This window comes from Lentinus tigrinus, assembly GCF_003813185.1.
Source record: "Lentinus tigrinus ALCF2SS1-7 unplaced genomic scaffold L226scaffold_7, whole genome shotgun sequence".
In the NCBI taxonomy this organism is placed as follows: Eukaryota; Fungi; Basidiomycota; class Agaricomycetes; order Polyporales; family Polyporaceae; genus Lentinus; species Lentinus tigrinus.
The window spans coordinates 933,705-949,552 of NW_027137916.1; the positions used below are offsets into that span (position 1 = coordinate 933,705).

The 15,848-nt window shown below is 55.4% G+C and overlaps 9 protein-coding genes across 9 annotated transcripts; 4 read left to right on the top strand and 5 right to left on the bottom strand.

Annotated features, from left to right (window-relative positions):
• The first annotated feature begins 118 nt into the window (after positions 1 to 118).
• L226DRAFT_483499 (WD40 repeat-like protein) lies at positions 119 to 2,061 on the top strand. Its single transcript, XM_067677014.1, has 4 exons — positions 119 to 369; positions 424 to 530; positions 593 to 1,193; positions 1,252 to 2,061. The coding sequence occupies exons 1-4, from the start codon at positions 133 to 135 to the stop codon at positions 1,684 to 1,686; spliced, it is 1,380 nt and encodes a 459-aa protein (XP_067537697.1). The 5' UTR covers positions 119 to 132; the 3' UTR covers positions 1,687 to 2,061.
• Positions 1,845 to 4,278, bottom strand: L226DRAFT_505191 (uncharacterized protein). The gene is made up of 7 exons (XM_067678017.1): positions 4,064 to 4,278; positions 3,585 to 4,010; positions 3,346 to 3,531; positions 3,163 to 3,295; positions 3,003 to 3,107; positions 2,348 to 2,955; positions 1,845 to 2,247 (listed from the first exon to the last, which is right to left on the bottom strand). Exons 1-7 carry the CDS (start codon positions 4,160 to 4,162, stop codon positions 2,101 to 2,103), a joined length of 1,704 nt encoding a protein of 567 aa, XP_067537698.1. The 5' UTR covers positions 4,163 to 4,278; the 3' UTR covers positions 1,845 to 2,100.
• Positions 4,279 to 4,391: 113 nt separating this feature from the next.
• On the bottom strand, positions 4,392 to 5,553 carry L226DRAFT_551918 (NADH-ubiquinone oxidoreductase Complex1 subunit). The gene is made up of 3 exons (XM_067682848.1): positions 5,264 to 5,553; positions 4,908 to 5,154; positions 4,392 to 4,796 (listed from the first exon to the last, which is right to left on the bottom strand). Exons 1-3 carry the CDS (start codon positions 5,366 to 5,368, stop codon positions 4,735 to 4,737), a joined length of 414 nt encoding a protein of 137 aa, XP_067537699.1. The 5' UTR covers positions 5,369 to 5,553; the 3' UTR covers positions 4,392 to 4,734.
• Positions 5,548 to 7,171, top strand: L226DRAFT_505197 (uncharacterized protein). The gene is made up of 4 exons (XM_067678018.1): positions 5,548 to 5,664; positions 5,722 to 5,779; positions 5,829 to 6,659; positions 6,715 to 7,171. Exons 1-4 carry the CDS (start codon positions 5,615 to 5,617, stop codon positions 7,033 to 7,035), a joined length of 1,260 nt encoding a protein of 419 aa, XP_067537700.1. The 5' UTR covers positions 5,548 to 5,614; the 3' UTR covers positions 7,036 to 7,171.
• Positions 7,172 to 7,363: 192 nt separating this feature from the next.
• Positions 7,364 to 9,415, bottom strand: L226DRAFT_505200 (tryptophan synthase beta subunit-like PLP-dependent enzyme). Its single transcript, XM_067678019.1, has 6 exons — positions 9,335 to 9,415; positions 8,869 to 9,284; positions 8,632 to 8,788; positions 7,937 to 8,578; positions 7,773 to 7,876; positions 7,364 to 7,725 (listed from the first exon to the last, which is right to left on the bottom strand). The coding sequence occupies exons 1-6, from the start codon at positions 9,383 to 9,385 to the stop codon at positions 7,476 to 7,478; spliced, it is 1,620 nt and encodes a 539-aa protein (XP_067537701.1). The 5' UTR covers positions 9,386 to 9,415; the 3' UTR covers positions 7,364 to 7,475.
• Positions 9,416 to 9,497: 82 nt separating this feature from the next.
• On the top strand, positions 9,498 to 10,555 carry L226DRAFT_533132 (vesicle transport v-snare protein vti1). Its single transcript, XM_067680390.1, has 4 exons — positions 9,498 to 9,749; positions 9,854 to 10,216; positions 10,276 to 10,337; positions 10,425 to 10,555. The coding sequence occupies exons 1-4, from the start codon at positions 9,582 to 9,584 to the stop codon at positions 10,513 to 10,515; spliced, it is 684 nt and encodes a 227-aa protein (XP_067537702.1). The 5' UTR covers positions 9,498 to 9,581; the 3' UTR covers positions 10,516 to 10,555.
• A 94-nt stretch (positions 10,556 to 10,649) lies between these two features.
• L226DRAFT_533133 (uncharacterized protein) lies at positions 10,650 to 11,852 on the bottom strand. Its single transcript, XM_067680391.1, is given in 6 exon segments — positions 10,650 to 10,889; positions 10,954 to 11,062; positions 11,124 to 11,487; positions 11,578 to 11,630; positions 11,760 to 11,763; positions 11,776 to 11,852. 6 exon segments carry the CDS (start codon positions 11,817 to 11,819, stop codon positions 10,825 to 10,827), a joined length of 639 nt encoding a protein of 212 aa, XP_067537703.1. The 5' UTR covers positions 11,820 to 11,852; the 3' UTR covers positions 10,650 to 10,824.
• Positions 11,853 to 11,973: 121 nt separating this feature from the next.
• Positions 11,974 to 12,741, top strand: L226DRAFT_505208 (uncharacterized protein). Its single transcript, XM_067678020.1, has 4 exons — positions 11,974 to 12,099; positions 12,151 to 12,197; positions 12,252 to 12,365; positions 12,422 to 12,741. The coding sequence occupies exons 1-4, from the start codon at positions 12,035 to 12,037 to the stop codon at positions 12,673 to 12,675; spliced, it is 480 nt and encodes a 159-aa protein (XP_067537704.1). The 5' UTR covers positions 11,974 to 12,034; the 3' UTR covers positions 12,676 to 12,741.
• Positions 12,742 to 13,055: 314 nt separating this feature from the next.
• On the bottom strand, positions 13,056 to 13,247 carry L226DRAFT_428838 (uncharacterized protein; the record flags this gene model as incomplete). The annotated part of the gene is made up of 1 exon (XM_067674683.1): positions 13,056 to 13,247. A coding segment is annotated over one exon (192 nt), but the record flags the coding sequence as incomplete, so codon positions are not given.
• Positions 13,248 to 15,848: the final 2,601 nt, after the last annotated feature.

Below are 15,848 nucleotides of genomic sequence, written 5' to 3' on the forward strand. Positions count from 1 at the left end.
CGCACAAAAGTGGATCTCAGATCCTCGATCATTGGGAGACGCCGAATCTTATCTTATCTGGAGTGCAATAGAGACAGACTTTCTTTTCGTCTCAGTCGAGCTCTAACTCTCGCTCTCTGCCCCCTCGTCAACATGGCGTCGACATCCTCGTCCGAGCCAACGCACCCCGTAGTGTTCACGACACAGACCCAGTATGCTCTGCCATCCCAAAAGTTCATGATCCCGACAACATGGAAGCGGTATCAGCTCTCCCAGCTTGTGAACAAGGCTCTCTCTCTCCCCAAACCAATTCCGTTCGAGTTTCTCATTCGCGGGGAGATTCTCCGCGGTACATTGGCAGAATGGTGCGCGGAGAAGGGTGTCGGAGAGGTGCGTCTTCTATTGCGCAGAAAGACGAGTACGTAGCTGAATGTTATCCCCCAGGAAGAAACTCTAGAAATCGAGTACTTTGAGTCACTCATGCCGCCGCAGCGCATGTCTACGCTCCCCCATGAAGATTGGGTTTCGTCCGTGTCCTGTCAGCTCTCTGGGTAAGCATTGAACTTGCCCTCCAACTCCCTGCGCGTTGGCCCTCTGACCACTCACCTCCCAGTTATTTCCTCACGGCATCTTACGACGGCGCGATTCGCGTCTTCGACTATTCCCAAAACCTCCTGCACACCTCCACTACACACAGCGCACCCATATCCTCAATATGCGTCGTCCCGAAATCTTCCTCCTCCATGTCCGACGACTCTGTTCTCATCGCAAGCGCGTCCCAAGATCTCACCGCGCGCATCACACACGTCGACCTCTCCCCTTCCGGTAAGGCCAAGTCACAAACGCTCGCGTCCTTGCACTTGCACACCGCGCCCGTCTCTTCCGTCTCCGCGAGTCTCACAGGCTCACATCTCCTCACCTCGTCTTGGGACGGCCTCATTGGCCTATGGGATACGTCGATACCTGAAACTGACGAGGTTCCTGCGGACGAGGTCCCTGGCGGAGAGCGTAAGAAACGCCGCAAGATCACAGAGAATGGTGATGCCCCGCCCCCAAAGCGCAAAGCCCCCGCCGCGGTCTTCAAGAGCCACATCGCGCGCGTGTCACGCGTGCTCTTTGGACCCGACGCCAAGGGCGCGGTAGCGTACAGCTGCGGCTTTGACTCGACAGTACGCACCTGGGATGTCGAGAACGGCGTATGCGCCAGTACAATAGTACGTCCTCGTCTTTGTGCCGGCAATGTGCGCATCCGCTGACTGTTGACACGAACAGACCGCGTCGTCCAAACCCTTCCTTGACATCGCGCTCACGCACAACGGCCAAACTGCCCTCACGGCGTCCACAGACCGCAGCGTCTCCCAGTACGACCTGCGTGTGTCTACGTCCTCCGCCACGACGCCTTCGATTGTCACTCTCTCCCATCCAGCGACCCCCTCTTGCATTGCTGTCCCTCCCCCTTTTTCCTCTTCTGGTTCACCTGCTTCGACGAATGCGTTGGAGCACCAGCTTCTCACTGGAGCGTACGACGGCGTGGTGCGCCTGTGGGACCTGCGCAGTACAAAGGGTGCGGTCGCCGCGTTCCGCGTTTGGGAAGGTGCCGGGACGAAGAAGGTGCTGAGTGTAGATTGGGCGTGCGGGCTGGCAGGCGTCGGAGGAGAGGGTGGTTTGGAGGTGTGGAAGGTTGCCGAGGGGATGCCATCCTCGTAACCAGTGCAGGCACGTGGTTGCCCTCCACCACGTAAATGGCACTGGTACGCATTCTCCGAGCTCGACATTGCACTATCACATCGTTCCAAATGCCATGCGACTTCTCCGGCCGCTCAATGGCGTTGGTCGCATGTTCAAGTCAGATACATGGTATGTTTGCGGTGATATTCGGACAAGTGGCACTCCTCCCAGCTAGAGTCTACTTCATCTGCGTTAATCACTAACAATGATAGCTGTAGTGTAGTGACCATACACCATGATCCAGCAAACCGACCTCTGCGACGCGTCAGGATCCGTAGCAGAGGCGCAACCAGCCCCTAGACATCTAGACGTACACGCCGGCCGGCCTTCCAATATACACATATATCCTCCCACATCATCAACACTCAACCCGATGATTTGACGTAGCCGTCATCAGAACCGCCAGACCTTGCGATGTCTGCAGACCCACGCCACAGCGCACACACTGAAGCTATAAGCCGCGAGGACAAGCATGGCCGCCCAGTCAGACATGTACATTGTCTGCATGGACAGATTGATCAGGCCTGTGGCGACGTTTGCCTGCGATATACAACCACGCCATCAGCAAAAGACCGTAAACGAAGGAGAGTGGAAGCCGAAGCCACGAAGAGTGTATGTATATCAGCAAATGAGGACGCACCAGCAAGAACAAAACCAGACCATTCTTGTTGACAGCCTCCAACAACGGTGGCGCACTCGCCGCAGCGTCCCACTCCCTGCCTATACCCCCGCCATTATGGCGCGTAGCCTTGAGCATGTCGGGGTCCGGGTGGACCTTGAGCTTCGACATCGGCGAGTAGACCGACTTTGACAGCGGGCTCGGGAAGAACGCGAGGTCGAGCACGAGATAGCCGAGCAGGAATGTCGAGTTGTACGCCGCGATCCAGACGACGTACTGCAAATTGGCCATGCGCCGCGAGACGTCCCCGCCCACTGCGAAGAGCTGGAGCACCCCGAGGAGGACCCACCACAGAACGGCGTACGAGCACAGCTCGGTGGCCGTCTTGTCGTTCTCGCGCCGGACGTCAAGTCGTGGAGAGGGGCCTGCAGTGGACGCGGAGGCAGCGTCAGGAGACGCCACGGGGACATCGTCATCCGTATCGGACTCGCTCGTCGACGGTCGTTGGCGGCTGTTGTTGGTCCCGTTCTGTTGTGCGAGCTGTTGCTGCCGACGACGGAAGTACGAGGGTGACGGTGCGAGGAGAAGGGTGCCCGTGGACAGACCAAGGAGGTGGATCGCAAGGTAACCTGCGAGTTCTCAGTAACTCGGCGCACGACTACAAATTGTAACGCACCGGTTAGCGAGATGATACCCTCTTTGTTCGCAGCGATGACACTATCACGAGGACCATCGAGAATATATTGTGCCAGGCCACCCATAGATAGTGCAAGCTGGTGCGCTATACCGAGTAAACTGTGAGCAGACTCGACGGCAGAAGAACGGAAAGCGCATACAAATCGCTACGACGACACCCAGGAGTGAGATTGGGAAGTATACCATGAGCGGGTGTAGGAGAACTTGCAGGATTGGTATCAAGCCCAGCGTAATGAAGAAGTTCCAATGCACTCCGTATTCTGTGACATGTTCCTGAACGAAACTCTCGCAAAGACGGACAGAGAGAACGCTGCACTACTCACTGGATACTCAGTACCCTTGACCGAAATCGTCCTCAGAAGGCCAAGCAGGAGCACCGGAGAGCACTTGCGCAATACCAAAGACACCTTTGGGAGAAGTGGAGCGGTGAGGTGCGCCGGGTTCTTGACAAGAGGGATCGCGGACACGATACCCTGTGAAAAGACGAAGGAACCGACTCCAATGTCCATCTGGATGGGCATTAGTCGCCTTTGACAAATGAATACATTAATGAGACATTTACTAGAGATACTCCAAATGTTTCGCATTTAGCCAATGCGCGAGGGAAAACAGGGAAGTCGACGGCGATAATACAGATGAAGGTAAGCAGGAGCATATGGGCCCTGTACGTTGTCAGAGCGGGCAAGGGAGGAATGGGGATTGCGAGAGCAGGGGATGGGCTTGCGTCGCGCGAGGCACTTGATGTGCGGGACGGTTCACGACTGTGCCGGAGAGCTGAAGGGAGGAAGGTGCCCGACTCTCGTCGGGGAAGCAGGAGCAGAAGGACAGTAGGTGCGGTCAAGAGTAGACAGAGCAGTCCGGGATAGTCAGCGAAGAGGGTCACAGACAAAAGCAAGGGTATGACGAGCAGAATAGCTTCACCCATAAACGACAGTGGTTTGGTAGGTGGTAGACGTGTTCGCGCAGCGGAGTAAAGAGCTATGGAAAGCTATGGTCTCTGTCGAGTCAGTCGAACTGCGTGCTACATTAAGCGGAACGTACCAGGGACGCAAACGAAACCAAGTTTATGTGTCCAATACTCGATCCTGTCATTCCAGACACGAAGGCCTCTTTGGAGGCCTTGTAACTGTTGTCCGGCATGGCGTCTCCCTCGACAGCGATGTGCCTTGTCCAGACACTGTTGATCTACCACTTAGGTCGGTTTGGAGAGTACAAGCAGGGAGACCGGCGGGGCGTTGTCGAGAATGAATTGCTCGTGAGTGAAAGACAAGACGAAGCAGGGCTAACGCTCGCGTCCACATCACGACCCAAACGGAAGAGCCGGCCCGGGAAACCACAACTTGTCTGTCCAACAGTCCAGCACATCGGAGGGACAAGTGGATGTATGAACATAACTAAAAACCACAGATGAGCTGCGAGAGTGATCGTGATATCCTGCGCCCACAACTGACCCCGGTATATGTACAACTACGCCTTCGCTCGTCTCGCAGGTACAAGAACAGTACTCCAGGCCTATGTACATCGTAAGTTCACGGGAGTAGCAAAACCCTACATTTCGCAGAAATGAACAGCCGCAGAGAGCGTACGCGACGTGGGATATGGCCTGTTGCTGCCATCTCATGCGGTTTCACCCAGTCGTGCAATCAGGGTAGAAAGGCAGGAAGAAGAGCTCGCGCAGCGCGGGCATAAATTCTACAACGGTCAAGCTCAAGTTAGACAGTCTTGGGGTTCAAAATACCCGTCGCAGCAGGCAACACGGCATCCTCGTCTCTCCCTATCAGCGTCACCACGCACGCACGGTGCCGAAGCAATGCAAAGCACACCAACAAGCCTCTATCAGCACCAGATCCACCCACAAGCACACAAGTACGGATCAAAAACGCACCTTCGTAGAACTTCTGGAGGAACGTCCGCGGGGGCCGCCCCTTGGGTTGGAGGAGGATGCCCATGATGTGGTCGAGCTGCTTCCAGCAGTTCATCGTCTCCTGATACTCCTGCTGGCCCTTCTGGACGAGAACATCGATGACGCGGGTGTCGGAGACGTAGCGGTTCTGCTCAAACTGCTGCCGGACGCAGTGGCGGACATACGCCGGGGAGACGTTCAGCGCGTAGAGCGAGACGATCTCCGGAGCCTAGGGACGGAGACGTCGTGGGCCGCACAAAATGAAACGCCGTTGGAAAAGACAAAGGCAGAGCTTGGAGTCAGTGTGTGCGATGGATGTGAAAGGACGAGCAACGCACGCCGCGGTACCAGTCGCGGTAGAGCTTTAGGACCCGCCTGCGTGCCTCCTCCGGGCTAGACGAGATTTGCGCCGTGCGCGCAAGGCGAGCAGGGATAGTTGTCATCGTGTGTCCGTCGCTGACTTTAGTCAAATGCGTCGGGCGTCGGGCGTCGAGGAGAAGGTCGAGGTCGAGGGCGTGTTCGGTGTCGCCAACGGCGTCGGGGCAGAACGCCAGTCCTGGTACACGTGACGCAAGACTCGGAGAAGGCGCTTAAAGTTATGCTCGTCTTCACCCCCTTCTCTTCGTCCTCTAGCTTCCGGTATCCTCTGCCTGGGTGTCGACTGTCCAGGTCACTCGGCTGTTGGAGAAATGGTGTTGTGCATGGGATATATGGGTCGCTTGGGCGCAGTTGGCCTTAGGTGCGTGAACCTGTGCTCGCGGTGTCTGGCATACCCTCATGTTCCACTGGCAATTAGAGCTTCACAGCCGGTACTCACCCCGTCGGCGAGATGCCTCTCTACCATAGGGCTACAGGTGTGCATCAGCATTCCACTGGTCTTGACTTCGCTGAAGCGTTCAGCAGCACTCCAGGTTGGTGCTCGCTCGTAGCGAGTTTCGTAGCTTGCACCCAGGTGCCCGGTGCCTGTCACTGTGGCCGTGGGCCAAATCTTCAACGCCTGCATCCACACAAGCGCAGCCCGAATCCTCGGTACCTGTTGACAACTCCTCCGCAGACGCACTCTCTGCGCCGGAGCCCGTGCCAGCGGAGGCTACGACTGCCACGGATGCCACAGCACCAGCCACCGCGTCGCCAGCAGAGGCCGTGCTCCCTCCCGACGTGCCCATCTCCACGGAGTCGCTGCCCGTCGACTTGGCATCATCAATACCACCTCCTCTGAACTATGGCGACCTTGCCGCGCTCGGTCTTGCCAGCTGGACCCCCGCCGGGCTTTGTCGATGGACGATGGAGCTTGTCAATGTCTCCACTGGATTGCCGTGGGTCTGGACCATTGTCGCGACCACCATCCTCTCGCGTGTCATCCTCTTCCCCTTCACCGTGAAGCAGATGCAGAGTACCGCTGCACTCGCTCCGTACCAGAACGACGTCGCTGCCATTCGCGACGAGATGGCCGCCGCGCAGAAGCGCAAGGACATGATTGCCATGCAGCGGGCCGCGCTCAAGCAGAAGATGATTTACGAGAAGGCAGGCGTGAGCTTGGGTGGGATGGCCCTCGCGCCGTTCATCCAGCTGCCCGTGACGCTGGGCATGTTCTTCGGCGTCAAGAAGCTCTGCGACTTGCCTCTCGAGCAGCTCCAACACAGCGGGTTTGCATGGATCTCGGACCTCACTGTCGCAGATCCCACGTGGGCCCTCCCCATCATTGCGACCGTGATGATGAATGTCCAAATCTCCGTACGTGGATGTGTGTTTTTAACGATCATTGTACTGTCTCACACCGTGCACTTAGGTTTCGATGCGCGACCTCGTCGGCCAAACACCGCAGATGGGCCACATCATGAACTTCCTTCGCATCCTCACCACTGGCTCGGTTTTCCTTATGGCGAACTTGTCCTCTGGAGTGGTTGTGTACCTGCTCACGAGCATCACGGCCATGACGTTCCAGAGTCTCCTCCTGCGTCAACCCGCTGTCCGCCGCATGCTCGGCATCCCCCTCATCCCGAAGCACCTCCGCACCTCCGCCCCCTCAATGCGCGAGTCCTATGTCTACGCGCGCAAGTGGATTAATGACAAGATTAGCGAGGCACGCGTCGAGGCTAAGAGGCGTTAGATCTGCATCGCCTTGCTTGGGCTTGTATCAGAGCTGGTATCATGGGCGAAAGTATCTTATTGCTCCATCTAATGTCGGTAGCATATCTTATAAAGGATAGAGTACCTCTTCTCAATTTATCACCTGGAGTGCTCCCAAGTGCCAACTCAGCTCATGCGGCCGCCATGAAGTCCCTGACAATGCAGCACGCCTCTCTTTTTGCGATCGCACGCAGGGCCCGCTCGCCGTTTTGGATGTGCTGAGTAGCACTATTTAAACCAGCTGTTTCTTTCACTGACCTCAGGGCCCAGATCGCTAACCACTATCATGTCGATAGACTACAGAGCGCGGCGATCGTCAAGTGTCATGCATCAAAGACAGTATACTTACTTTTACATGCTATCAAGATACATGTGTCTGCTACTTCTCTAATTGTCAACTCTGACACCCGAGGATGGCCCTCATACGCTTGAACCGACCTGTCCAACAGCCGGGACGGCGTACTTCTCGATGACTTGCTTGACCAGCTCGACGCGGGGAGCCTCGACATCGATAACCCTCCGCTCCCGTTCGAGCAGACCCTTGAACTCGGGTGGAAGCACGTCGCGCTCGAAGTCGAACGACGGCGAGCCCTGCAATGCACGCGTGACCGCTTCTGAGAACTTGGCGGGGTGGGCGGTGGACAGGACGATTTGCCGCACGTTGGGCGCGCTGGTGTGTGTTCAGTGTGTGTTCAGGAGAGCATGAGAGAGGCTCACTTTTGTGAAGCGACCATTCGAGCGGCGCATAGTCCGACCGCGGTGTGGGGATCTGCGATGTAGTGCGGTTCAGACTCGAAGTAGTACTTGATAGTCTCCAAAGTCTGTGAACGCTCATGTATTAGTCCTCCCCCAGCGTGCATGTTGGTGGGAGATGCGGTCACCTGCGCGTCAGACACACGCTCTGCGAAGAAGTCTCGGCGTGCAAGCTCGAGTGCGGCGATGGGAACCTGCACCCGGCCGTCGCTCTTCACCTTGCTCATCCAGTCCGCGATGATCGCGCTGGCCTTGCGCTGGCGCTCCGCCACGTCCGCACCCTGGGTAGTCTCGAAGGCGAGGTACCATAGCAGCCGCTCAAAGTTGCTGGAGACCAGGATGTCCATGGCCGGGCTGAGGGTCTCCTTGACTCCGCTGGCATCTTCGGCCTGCTTCCCGTCCGACGCTCCTGCTGCTGGTTGGCTCAGCCCAGCCGGAGAAGGAGAGGAGTCGACTTTTTCGTATGCACCGCTCCGCCAAAAGCGGGCGAGGATGTCGTTGGCGTTCGTGGCGACGCCGAGGCGGCCCATGGGGAGCCCCATGCGCTTGGCGTAGTAGCCGGCGAGGATGTCGCCGAAGTTTCCGGTGGGGACAACGTATTGGATCTCGACATCAGCGGTGGGGTTTGGGAGCTGGCGGCGGAGGTGGAAGTAGGAGAGGAAGTAGTAGACAGTTTGGGCGAGGATACGGGCCCAGTTGATGGAGTTGACTGCACCCAGGCGGTGGGTGGCGTTAAATTTCTTGTCGCCGAAGAGCGACTTGACGATGTCCTGGCGCGGTGTGAGACCAGATGCGGAGATGAACACGATGGACGGGAAAGCACCTGGCAGTCGTCAAATGTGCCCTGTACGGCAAGGTTGTGCACGTTGGGGTCAGTAACGGTTGTCATCTGCGCTTCTTGGATGGGCGAGACGCGTCCCTTGGGGTGGAGGATGAAGATGGAGACGTTCGCCTTGTTGCGGAGACCGTAAATTGCGGCACTAGAATAGAGGTATCATCAGTGACTACTCCGCCGATGTACTCCGACCGCGACTGCACGCTCGAGAAATGGGTAGTGTACCTGCCGGTATCCCCACTAGTTGCACCGACGACGGTCAGCTTCTCGGGCTTCTCTGTGGGCCCTTTGCGCTGGTTCCTCCTTTTGAGGAAGAACTCGAAGAGGTTGCCAAGCAACTGCAGCGCGACATCCTTGAATGCGAAAGTAGGCCCGTGGAAGAGCTCGAGAACGTAGGTCGTGTCGGTGAGTTTCTTGAGTGGGGTGACGTCCGGGTGGCGGAAGGTGCTGTAGGACTTTTCGACGAGTGCGCCGAGCTCGGCTCTTGAGATCTCATCCTCAGAGATGTAGAGAGAGAGGACTTCGACAGAGAGGTCTACGAATGAGTAGTCCCTCCATGCTGTCTGCCAATCTGGAGGTAGCGAAGGGATGTGCTCTGGAATGTAGAGGCCGCCGTCGGGGGCGAGTCCTGCGAGGACCGTCTGGGACGGCGTTCAGAATCGCGGAGGAAGGCTTGAAAAAAGGGAGTGACCTCTTCGAAGGAGAGCAACTCGTCTGCGCCGCGCGTGGACAAGTACTTCATCGTGGTTTGAGTGAGACTTGTCGATGTGCGCGGAAGGCTCGCCTTGACTCGAAATCTCAGCCACCGTCCACTGCCCAGAAAGGCAGCCTGCGCAGGCACGGCACACGCACCGCGCCAACTGCGCTCTTGTCTTCGACCACCACCTCCCGCTTCCCTCTTCCTCCCACTTCTGCGTCTCGCGCGCTGGACGACCACCATGGACAACTCGCCGACTGCGCTGTTTGATTCGTACGAGCAGGACTTCAAGCAGATCATCCAGAGCATCCGCGACAAGCTCGAGGGTGACGCCAAGGATGGCCAGGGCGAGCAGCGCAAGGCTGCCCTCCGCAGAGTAGAGATGGAGCTTGACGAGGCAGACGAGATGGTATGTTCTCTTTCTCTAACTCATCACCATCTGCGGCCATCCCAGTTGCACAACAAACTTGGACGTTCATGCTCTGCCCGGGATCGTGCTCACACGCATTGCAGGTCTCGCAAATGGAGATTGAGATTCAAGGCATCCCTCAGTCCATCCGCCCGTCATACCAGTCTCGTATCAAGTCCGCCAAGGCGGACCTCACCCGGTACAAGAAGCTCTCCAAGGACGTCCATGCCCAGCTCTCACGCGCAGAGCTCCTCGCACGCCCCGGCGCCGGTACGCCCACTAGCGACGAGCCCTATGGCGCAACCAGCGACCGCACCCGTCTGCTCGCTGGCACAGCATTGCTCGAGGACGGCTCCCGTCGACTCGTCGAGAGCCAACGGATTGCGTTGGAGACCGAGGAACAGGGCGCCGACATCTTGCGCAGCTTGCGTGGCCAGAGGGAGCAGATCCAGAACGCGCGGGATACGGTGCGTTGCTCTGCTACAGACTCCCAGGACGAGCGGCACTGATTCCATGACACCCACAGCTGGGACGCGCAGACACGTCAATCGACCGTGCGTCGGGCACACTCAAGAAGATGATCAGGAGGTGAGTGACGTCCCCACTCCAGTGACCGGCCGCAGTGCCGTGTTCATGTCGTCACCAGATGGATCTGACTTTGGTCGCAACACGCAGAATGTACCAGCAGCGCGTCGTTACCGCGGCTATTGTCGTGGTGCTCGTTCTCCTCATCCTCGTTATCCTCTGGGCGAAGCTCTTCCGATAGCCCTTGGACTGCGGACACTGGATTTCGTACGCGTGGACCTTGCCCTTTCTTTCATGTTGACCGTGCGGATCTGTAAATTATGTATATCTTTCTTTCTCTCGCACTGGCGTTCGTCTGTACGTCGTCGTGCATGTGCATGTGTGATCATCATTTCATCTTTCTCTGCTCGGTCGTGCTGTATAGAGCATCGGACTGTCGGTAATGATACATGTCTTATATCGTTCTTGCAATGGGGTCTAATCGTACAACAGACTCGAATGCGGGAGGTAATACAGCAACATCCACAATCACTGCGCTGAGGGACTGGAATCACGAACGTTTCGCCCTTGCTTGTTGCTCCGCCTTCCGCTTCGCCTCAACCTCGGCGGCCTTCGCTAAGAGACAGAATACAGTATGAGCATTGGTGAGAAGCAAGGGGTGGGGAATAAGTGAGCGCACCTTCGGCCTCGGCCTTCCTCTTTGCCTGAGATGCCTCACGCTCAGCGCGGATCTTGGCCAAACGAGCAAGGTCGGACTTGGCCTGGTCAGTCTTCCCTTGCGCGTGCAACTAGGATGGGCAAATTTTGCCGGTCAGATTGCATACGCGCACGAGGACACACGACCCTCACTTTCCAGTACCGCTCTTTGGCCTCCTTCTTTTCCTTCTCCTCGCGCTCCCTGCGCGATAGTTCGCGTGGGGCGGAGAGATCGGAGATGGCGAGGCGCTTGCCTGCAGTGCGGTTCGGATTCGTGAGGAGTGGGTCGTCATCCTCTTCCTCATCGTCCTCGTCGCCGTTGGCTGCGCCCTTCTTGGCTGCAGCTGCGGCCTTCTTCTGCTTCTTGAGCTCTGCACGCTCGGCGCGGCTGAGTTCCGCCTGGGGCTTTGTGGGACCGGAGGCGCCTTCTTCTTCTTCCTCCTCTGACTCTTCCTCCTCCTCCTCCTCCTCCTCTTCGTCTTCATCAGAGTCTTCTTCGTTGCGGTCACGCGCGGCCCTGCATATCAACGTCGGTTAGCGACGCGACGGCGCCAGCCAATGAGGACAAGGGGTTTAGTACGAATGACGGGGAGGACGGCGGACGCACCATTTATCTTTCGCTACAGCTGTGCCGTTCTCATCGAGGACAAGGTTCTTGCTATGAAGGCGTGTCAAACACGGTCGATCCCCAAAGTTGTGCTGCTGAGGACACTATGTCCGAAGGAACATACCTGAAGCTGTAGCGATCGCGAGAGAGATCGACATGAGATCGGGCGAGTAGTGATAGCAGAAGGAGAGGACATACTTTCTGCCTCCGCCGCGCTTCTGCTTGAACGTTCCGCGAGCCATTGGAGAAATGCGAGGTGTTGGGAGAGTATGCACAAGTGGCGGGGATGGTGGCGGAGAGAGAGAAGCGATTGGAGGCGATAAGTAGCGCTACTTTGCGCGGTTGACCGTTGACCAGACTCGGCGAGCGCCTGACAGATGTTCATTCGGAATGTCTCCCAGTGCCACTCGTGCTGCGGTTGACTCATCCTGGACTCATCCCACCTTTTCTTCCCGCCATGGACACACAGACTATGAACAACACTAACACAAGAGATACTTCTCAGCGGCACAAGTACTATCGGTTAGTTGATCAATCACATCTGCCATCCTCACACAACTGACTGGCACACAGCGGCCACCGCTCCAAACATTTCTATCCGGAAGATGTCAATGAGCTCGGTATGTTGCGCAATATCCGCTTTTGAGACACGGCTGACACTGAGTCGGATGCAGTCGAACTCAGGGCGCGGTCACGCACATTCGATGGTGCATACAGCCGCACGGCCATGAGCAACTTGGGATATGCCCTCACCATCCTCCGGCTCTTTGACCGCCGTTTCTTCAGGAGTAAGCCGCCAAGCTATGCATACTTACCTCGTGATGTACTTCAATTCTTCCTTCAGTCGGCATCCTCTACACCGTCATGGCGGGGCTACTCTTCATCATTGCCTTCTTCCGTCAGCGACATTCGAGGCATGACTTTGCTGACAAGTACAGGAACATCGCCGCATACGAGAATGCTATCAAGACCGTGGGGCAGACAGGGAAACGTATATTTGGTCGCCCGTTTGTCACTGCCGGGTGGATAGTGGCGTTACTATCGGTCGTCGTGTTCTCTGTAGAGATCGGTCTGTTGGTACTCATTTTCAAGCTGTGATAGATCGTTTCTTCTTCCACGCACAACTGTGGTACCACTGTTTTCAACATAGTGTCAAAGAGAGCCATGCATATCAAACACCTAACCTGCATCAGTAGATTGTCGAAAATCTTAGCAGACTTATAGTGATTTACGAAACTGTTTCCAGAAATTGTACTCCAGCGCTATTTTGATAATATCTCCGTAACGCGTAACCCTATTAACATGATTCAATTTGCGTTCGATTGCAGTGTTTCTTGGCTTTCCAACGATATATAATATGTGCGATTTCAATGATTTTGGACCGAGATAATATTCAATCTTTGACCACACCTCCTGGAAACAGTTCTGTAATGGGCACTGATCCTTGATCCAATCCAATATTCTAGTACTTTGTGTAGCCCCCCCTTGGCCTCCAACACAGCCTTAATCCTAGCAGGCATGCTCTCCACCAACTTCTGGCACTCCTGCACTGAGATTGCCTCCCACTCCACCTGAACCCTCTCCCACAACTCCTTCATGGATGTCGGAGGCCTCTCATATGCAGCAAGCTTCCGTTTGAGGTTACCCCAGAGATGCTCAATGGGGTTGAGGCCCAGTGAAAATTGACTGTGTTCTCATATGTTTAGATAGTGGATAATCGTGGCGGATATGTTCTATGGTGGAGCGGCATCTAATCTGACAGCGAAGACGGTTGTAGGGTTAGTGTTTGCGACGATTCAGACCAACATTATCGCGGGTTTTGAGCTCAATTCTGCCATGTTGCTTGGGCACAACTTGTCTCTTTGCTGCTTGTTTGCTTTGTCTCTTGCTTTTGCACAATCACAACCATTTGTTCTGCCCTAAAAATTGAGATGACAATATGCATATCTGACCCCAGCTGCATTTAAGTCCGAGCTTCTAACAGTTCGCTCCGCCGCATCCTTCTCTCTTACCCCCACTTTCCCGTACTGTCAACTGCCGTCCTGCCCCATCTCCTGCCCTTCGCACCAACCAGCCTCTGATTGGCCAGCCACGCTATCCCCTGCTGGGCCAATGGTGAGGACTGTGAGCGTGGGGAGGACTTCGATCCATTGGATTCATCGAAGGTGAATTTGCACTGACTGTATGCGCATATATTGGGCTGATGTGCCATTTAGATCATGGCTAATACATGTGTCATGGATCAGGTGAAGTAGAAGTCTCCGCAGTTTGGACTTGGCAGATAGACGCATCCTGCAGGATGCGAACAGACAGGTGTGTCACTTTCCTTCGTGTGTGTGCATATTCTTGGGTATGACATGAAGGAAAAGGTGCGTGAATTTGTACTACAGGACAGATGGATAACTGGGTGAGTGGGGGAACGGTCAAGCGGGGCAGGTGAGCGGGGCAGACAGTGCAGGCCACTGGCAGGTGGGAAGTGAGCTGCGGGGATGGATGGGACATCGGACAATGGGTGGGGGTATGCCGAGCAATACCAAACCAGAGGCGCGGGTGTGGGCGCAGGTGCAGGAGGTAGCGCATATGCACGTATCGTGGCTATTATGTTCGTTTATATTCCTGTATGCGCAGATGTGTTTCATAATACAAGAGCACATTCTATCCTACGAGAACATGTGTAAACACGTCAGAACATGTGCTAATGCATCAGAACGGACAATAACTGATCTGAATGTGCGCAAATTGTGAATGGTTCCGGATTTACTGTTTATATCGTGGCTGGTATGTTCTGAGCCATTTTGATAGGATTGTGGAGCATAACATATGTAAACATGCCTAAATGTATGAGAACACAGTCAATTCTTACTGGAGTTGAGGTCTGGAGACTGTGGGGGCCACTCCATGACTTGAATTTTGTTCTCCTTGAAGCACCGTTTGGCCTTCTTGCTGGTGTGCTTGGGGTCATTGTCTTGCTGGAAGATGACATTGTTGATGTTGTAGCCCCAATGGAAGATGGAATTCTTGAGCTCGTCCTCAATGATCTTCACATAGAGGTCGGCATCCATCTTGCCATCGATCCTGCAGAAGTGGCCAGTTCCCTTCCATCCAAAACACCCCCAGAACATCAAACTTCCTCCACCATGCTTGAGTGTCATCAGAATTTCCCCCAAAATCTAAAACATCTGGATCAGACGAATTCAGATGATTGCAGATCGATCCAGATGTGATCCAGATGATCACAGGTACGTCAGACCTTCAGACTGCAGAGAGCTGCAGACCTGAGACCGGCTGCAGATATTCTCCACTCACCAATATAACTTCTCAGATTCTTGCTCCAGAGCATTGTGAATGCCTCACGGACCTCCACACGGCTGGCCAGAGCCATCATTTGCCCATCAATCAGAGAGAGACTGCCAGATTGGGCCTTGAAAGCGTGATGGGATAGATGTGGCATTCCTGCAGCGTTGCATGAGATTGGCAGTTGATCATGGTCACAGAATGGCATGTAGGTCCTCCCAGTAGTGTCGCCCAGTGGTAGCAATGGTTCAGAGGGGATAGGATGCAGCACAGATGATGAGAAAGGTGCGGTTGAGTATGAAGGCGTGAAGTGCCCACGTGCTCAGAACTGCAGATGCCTCAGATTAATGGGGAAATACTGATGGTGCCCTCTACAAGGTGATCACTCAGCCCCTCCCCATGCTTCTTTCACACCCACTTCCTCCCATCTGACCCCACCTGATTGATCTTGGTCTCATCTGACCAGATCACCCTCTTCCAGTCCTCCACCATCCAATACTTCTTTGAGAGAGCAAACTCGTACCACTTTGCCTTGTGCTGTGGTTTGAGAAGGGGCTGTTTCTTCTTGATAATAGCCCCCATCCCTGCCCACTTCAGCACCCGACAAATGGTTTGGACAGAGACATCCCCAAGGAAGGTATCCCTGAGGGCTTGGTGGACTTCTGTGGCTGTATCGGCCTGACTGGTCTCGATAAGGCAGGTAGCAGGGCGGATGGCAGTGGGGGAGAGGAGTAATGGACGGCCATCCTTGAACTTGGGGACCTCAGGACAGTGAGCGGAGCAGATTTTGCTGATCTGACCTCTGCTGACACCAGTTTGGGACCTGATGGTAGAGGTAGAGAGGCCTTGTTGGGCAAGAGAGATGATGGTTTCAACAGTGGCAGATGGAAGCGGTGGGGGCATGGTAGTGATATGAATGTGAGATATCTGAGCATGCTGATGAGCTGGTATAGCACTGTCCAACATTATGTAATATA